Raw genomic sequence first — 6,666 nt, forward strand, 5'->3', positions numbered from 1 at the left:
GATTTCAAATGAAGGAATGATACACAGCAAACAGGAGGAACGCAAACTGCTATAGGCTATAATACTGTGAGGCACACTTAAAAAAAAACAACAACAAAAAACCACCAAGAAAGCAAGAAAGAAATATGAAAACCTCAAGCCATATTTGAATCTAAATTCAGAGCCAAAATCCTTTAAAGTATGGGGAGATTATACAACTCCCTTAGCAGAATTCTAGGCTGGGCCACAGAACCCACGGCTTCATGCCATCAAACCTAATCTTTGTTTGAGATCTGAAACATTCTCTCCAGTTTTCAGTCGCATTGCAAAATTGTGAGAAGAAGATGAAAGGCGGATTCTCCCCACCTCTCTTACACTAACCCCAGGGCCTAGAAACATCAGGACTTGATTTAACCAAACACACACTGGGCCAGAAAAATGATGAGTGATACTAGGACTTGACTGACACACAGAGACTTAATCTGATTCACAGTTTTCCAACACAATCATTGGATCACCTCAAACCTTTGAGCAGATTGTGCCCAAATTAGACAGCGAGCCAAAAAGCATCCTCTCGCTGGCCAAAATGACAGCAAAGTCAGCAGAGTCTCTGTCAGTGAAAATGCTTCCTCACTGGGGAAAAGCACACACATTACCAAATAAACAGCAACTTCACAGCTTTGAACAGGCAACATCTTCAAGCAGCTAAGCCCCTGGGGCCTTCTCCCTATAAGGCAACTCATCCTTGCAGAGCTACTACTAACAAAAAGGCCTCTAGACCTTCCTTCTTAGTCAACTGAACTCCTCTCTACTGCATCTCTCTTCCAACAAATTTACTGTCTCAGTCTGTATCACATAAAGGCTGGACCAAGCTAAATCTGCTGGCTCCCAAACAGGGTCCTTACTCTAGCAAATCAAGGGTAGGGTATTTGTTTCTAAATCTCCAAAGGAGGATTAGGCAGGGAGATTATAATCCTAACCAGTCTCACACCTGCCAATCATTCTCAGTGAAGGAGAGATGCATTTTAGCATCTGGAAATTACTAGCAGATGAAGCTCTTTGTCCAAGGTTAGGATATCACAGATTACAGATACTAGCTCCCTTGTTTCTTGGCTGCATAGGAAAAAAGTTTTCTTTCTGTGAAACAGAAGAGTGGATGTAATTGTTTGTTTTAGTTCCAGTAAACTGTTCCCTTCCTTCGTCATTCTTTTTTGCCAGTACCATCTCTCAGTAATTGGGTCTGATCCGAGGGAGAACTAGAGCAGTTGGGCTACCACTGGCAAATTTCTCTCTTCATCTCCCTCTACTTAAGTGCCCCAAACAAAAAATTAGGTCAGTGAGAGACTTTTTCATATATGCTGTCCAACCTGCTTTGATCATAAAGTATACATTTTATATGATGTTTACATGTAAGTCTTATTGTAATAATGTCAGAGCCTCCAAATACAATTTTAGCACAAACTAAAGTGATAATGTTCAGAGAACCATTTATCTTTATACAACTGTAGGAGTTTCAGCAGTGCTGTTGCTACTTTTGAGGGGGAATTGTGCAGGCTTCTTGTCAATTTGGTTTAGATTGCCTAAACGAAGCTAAATTACTCTTACCATCTCCAGCTGCTGCTGCTGCTGACTGCATGTACTGCTTTCTCTACATTTACTTTAATCCATCAGCCAAGAGCAAAACAATATTCCTTCGGCGCACCTCCTACAAATAGGGTATGGGAAGAAAAAAAAAAAAACAAAACACAAAAGAAAATAACCATCACTTGCAGCATCTTTACATATAATAGTAACAGTCTCTTGGTGCCATCATCAGCCATGGCATTTCATTCACACAGAACACTTGTGGGCACATCACATATGCTTTTCCATTCAATGTATTTTTAAATGTTTCCCAGGCAACTGTTTCAATACAATATGCCTCCTTGGCAACCTGGTGCCCACAAATGCCATGCCAGTCTCCCTAGTCCTCTTTTTAGGTCTTCCCATCTTGGCATATAAATGTCACAAGGCTTGATTTTCTATATACAGCCACACAGGTACTGATCTGTCATTGTACTTGAAAAGGGAAGGCTGAATTTAAAAGGTGAGTTGTGCACTGGACTCTGCACATTAACAAATTCAGGTTCTGGTAAGCTACCAGAGGAAGCAGGTTTCAAAGGCAATGACTTTTCATTGAAAAGACTATGTCACCTACAACTAAAATTAGGGAGAGCCTACGAAACTGTCTCCACTCAGCTGACTTGCTCTGGGAACAGCAATGAGCCTGCACTTCTCAAATTGAAACTGCATGTCATCTATATTCTCCTAACTATGCTAAAGGAAGTCTTACACAGCTTTCATAATTTTGTGGCTTGAACTGTAATGCATCATGTTGATGAAAATAGTCACTTTCCCATTTCACTACAGACAGTGATTAGCACTATACCGAGTGAGCCAATATGATTGAGTTACTCTTTCCAGTGCTACATTTGCTGCCACTGAGCTGTAGAGGAGATAGGCCGTAAGTCCATTTGCTACAGAAGCTTTCACTGATGCTCTACTACACACTCGTCTCCTGTGGTATCTTTGGAGACATTTTCCTTTATGTCATTTAGCAGAATGGACACGCTGATCCTTGAGTGAAGTCACAGACTATTTGACAAGGACAAAAAATTATCAACGTATACTCCTAAACCAAGCACTGATTAGATAAAATAATTAAAACATAATAATGTTTCAATTTTCTAGCAAGGCACAATTTATTCTGAATGTTTTTATCTGATACAGGAGCTATTGCTACAGAATCAAAGATATTTCAGAAGGACTAAAACTATCTGTGAGCATCAGTCACCATAAAAAAAAAGTTTTAATAAAAACTGCATATGCTTTAGCCTCAAAGCGGTACATTCGAAAGAATAATAGCTCATGCATGCAATTATATCAGGCTCTGAGAGAAACCTAGCAGAAACTATGGCATCTCTTCTTCATTGATTACTCCATAACAACAGCTGAAAATTACAATTTTTCCAGGCTATAAAATGCCTAGCACTCCAAATTCTACACCGGCAGCAAAAATCTCCTCCCTGTCTGTGAGTTGTTGTATCTGTAATAGAGACCCTGCATTATCAGGCTTTCTAATTCTTCCCAAATGCAGAAGCTCTCATTCAATGTTGCAGCTGTTGGGTAGGAAATCAGAAATAGCAGAAGGCGGATTAGTTGATAATGTACCAGTTCTTCCCCAGCAAATGCTGGCACCTGCGTAATGCGTTTTACTCTCTCCTCGTTCCCTCAGCCCAGGAAAAGATCACTTGGTTTGTTTGGCAGGCGATTTATAGGCTTTAGTGATTGTGGAATTGCGAAAGGATTAGAATTTGTTATAATAGCCCCTTCTTCCTGAGAGCAAAAGTTAAAACTGAGGCCCACATTACAGCAAGAATACGGGACCATGTAAGTAAAGATTAAGCGTGTGCAGCTTGATGAGACTCTACAGGGAATAGATAACTACACATGCTGGCACTCCATTTACAAGGAAATCCCTAAATATAATCTGTAGAAGCATTCTAGCTTCCAAAAGCTCTAATCCCTTGACCACTGGCTCAAATCGAGTCAAGGCTGATGATGATAAAGACTATTCTTTGCATTTCTATGAGAACTTTTTTCTAAGATCACAAAACATTCTAATTATTAAATTATGCAAGACACAAAGTCAATTAAGAAGTGATAGAATTTCCATGTCAGTGGACAAAACAGTAGATACAATCTTGTACAACGTGGCAGAACCAAGAACAGGTCCTGTTCTACACTGCACCTTCATGCTGTAAGTACATTATTAATTCTGGAAAGATGCAGATGAAAAATACTGAGTTACACACAACGGACAAAGATTTCTAGAATGCTAGGTTCAAATATACATGTACTTACAGAAGCAGATAGAGCAAGAATGAAAACATGCACTGACAAACCTGCCCTCATAGGTTAGAATGGGTATGCATTAAACAGATAACAATAAAAAAAAATAATCTTACAGCATCAAGTTTCCAATTAAATCCACAAAATACAAAACCACCTACAAGCTATAGTTGCTACAGAAGCAAGGTTTTTCCCTTTTGCTTTTTACAATCAGCAGCTGCAGTAATGATTTTCATTATTTTTTTTATTATATTCTTTCATTTGTGGCCCTTACTGCACAATAACCATTTTTATGCTTACCCATAATAAACCTTTTGCAAATGTTATAATGCATGACTCACAGTACTAACAGTACCACACAGCAACACCTTCAGCATGAAAAACAGACTACACTTCTGATTGCTGTTTCAGGAGAAGTCATATCTAACAAAATAAATCTGTTGGTACAATGCATGATTTAGGAGCAGAGGATTGTCAAAGTAGTATCCAAGGGGTCATAAGACATATAAAACACTAACTCAAACATCACAGGAACAAAAGAAGAAACCCTGTGGCATAAACAATCGTTAACACAGATACACCTAGAAATATGTAGAGAGGCCTGCAGACATTAGCTCAATCCGATAGCTTTCACTGCCCCTCAGATTTTTTTTAAGCAAGTTTTTTATATTGTTTGCTGCCGCCAAGTGGCGATAATCAGTGCTGTGTCTTGTAATTCATAGCAGTCATTAAGGCCGGCACGTAAAAAACCCCAAATGAAATACTTTCTGGTTTGTGTTCTTCAATTAGCATCAGCAGTTGTGAAATCAAATTTCTACCCCTCCTCTGTCATCTCATTTTCAACCACTTACATGGCTGATTCCCTCTTTCCATCTACACCTCCTTTTACTATTCTTTGCTCTGTGTCTGCTGCCATCACCATCTTTCTTTCCACAGCAGGCCTAAAATCTTCAGATCCAAATTCACCCCTTGCTTCCGTTCAGCTTACCTCGTTCCGCCTGGAACTTTTGGGAGACTGCCTTTCCCACCAAAGAGGGAAAGGAGGACCTGTTTCCTGGAATCTCATTTCATCACACTGGGAAGCAGCTTCTAAATGGCAAGAAAAATGAAAGGCAGAACACTGTTTGCACCTGTCCCGGTATTTCTTGGGTACTGCAGTAGCTGTAACAAATGTTAATACAGGAAAATGTTAGTCTGCATGACAGCGATTGGCTTTTCCATTGTCATTTCTTTCTTCCTGAATTTCATTCTCATTTTAGTCTGCCTATCACATAAAAGAAATACTAGCACTCTAGTATGATTATTGGTTTTTATTATTTTTATTTTGCAGCTGGGCTATCTATTGTAGAAACTTACATAGTTCCCATTAGTAACCATATATTTTACACTTCTAAGATTTTTATCCTCACTCCTACACAAAAAGGAAACCCATTAATGCTCTTTTAATGTTATAAAATTAGTTATTACATATGGTAAAAGACAATACCTCACTACAGATACGGACTCATAGAAACACAAATTACCTGAGTTAACAGAGGAAAGCTGTAAGCTGGACTGAACCTCCCAGATCTCTGGCTGCACTCTAAGGGAATGATCTTCAGCCTGTAACACAGTTGGAGGTGGCTGTCTGGCTGTACCTGCCACTTCTTAGGTTAAATCTACCAATCTCTTTCAAATGCGAACCTATGAACTCTGATATCTGAATGCCATTTTCCTGGTTCACGTCTGTTCAAGACATGTAGAAACTCAGGTCAGCTGTTACTTAATACATTTTTGGTGGTCTGTGTGCCCAACACAATAATTCACAGGCATAACTTTTAATACAGCACTGCAGTCAATACTGACACCTCCTTGTTAGTCTGAAGAGGGAGTCCAAGGATGAAACAGTCCACAAGACATTCAGCGCTGCAGAAACGCAGTTAGAGAAAAGGAATGTGAACTTGGATTAATTTTTTACCAATAATAAATTGGTTTTATGAAAAAGAGCGGTCTGTACCTGATCTCCCTCATAAACACCTGTTATCAAACAAAATTTTTTATTTCCTTGTACAATTATTCTCGTATCGATTTTGAACAATTTAATCAGCAGAGTTACTTTCTGATCCTTTTATCTACTGTTGGAGAATTATGAAGAGTCTGTCATCATTTCTCTATTATGTCTGTTTTTTAAAAGGCTGCAGCCTGATTAGTGTGTCTATCCATTTCAACAACTACCAGTGATGGCTCCGCTCTAACAAGTACTTTATTTCAAGTCACCCAGCGACATTCCTGCCAAAAAAGACAAACCGCATCACTTCAACAGATTCTCTCCTGAAAGAGACATTAGATCAGAGATGCACTCCCAATCTACTTGACTATTTGGATTAACAATCTATGGCTTCAGCCTGACACCGCAGGAAACGGATCCCGGGTATCAGTACAAAAACCAGCCGAGTGATGACGAGCGGAGCTGAGCCCACCGCCATTTTGTCCCACTACCACCAAAGCCCGGAACATTCTGCCTTCACCGGCTGGCCCAGCCCGAGGAACTACCCAATAAACCGCGGTGACCCTACACAAACGGGGCACGCTGCATTGCCACAACGGCCGCTCCACACCCGAGCCCCGCACACGCCAAAACCCTACAAATATATAAAGTTTAAGGAGTAAAGGTAGTACGAAACGGATGGCTTTCGAGGCCGACAAGCACCTAGCAGCTGAGGGTACTACAGGCCGCCGCGAGCTCAGCGCGGCGCTGACCGCGGCGGAGGGGCTAGAGAAGGGCGGGTTCTCCCCTCAGGCCGCGGCTGGCGGCCG

The 6,666-nt window shown here is 40.5% G+C and overlaps 1 protein-coding gene across 1 annotated transcript in view; it reads left to right on the top strand.

Annotated features, from left to right (window-relative positions):
* Window positions 1-6,535: 6,535 nt before the first annotated feature.
* LOC103918015 (chromosome unknown open reading frame, human C1orf86) overlaps window positions 6,536-6,666 on the top strand; it is a 5,933-nt gene continuing 5,802 nt past the window's right edge. Inside the window, exon 1 of the mRNA XM_009325254.1 lies at window positions 6,536-6,636. Within this exon, the coding sequence (XP_009323529.1) occupies window positions 6,536-6,636 (101 nt within the window). The remainder of the gene's footprint in view (window positions 6,637-6,666) is intronic.

Source organism: Pygoscelis adeliae, unplaced genomic scaffold (assembly GCF_000699105.1).
Source record: "Pygoscelis adeliae isolate BGI_AS28 unplaced genomic scaffold, ASM69910v1 Scaffold36, whole genome shotgun sequence".
In the NCBI taxonomy this organism is placed as follows: Eukaryota; Metazoa; Chordata; class Aves; order Sphenisciformes; family Spheniscidae; genus Pygoscelis; species Pygoscelis adeliae.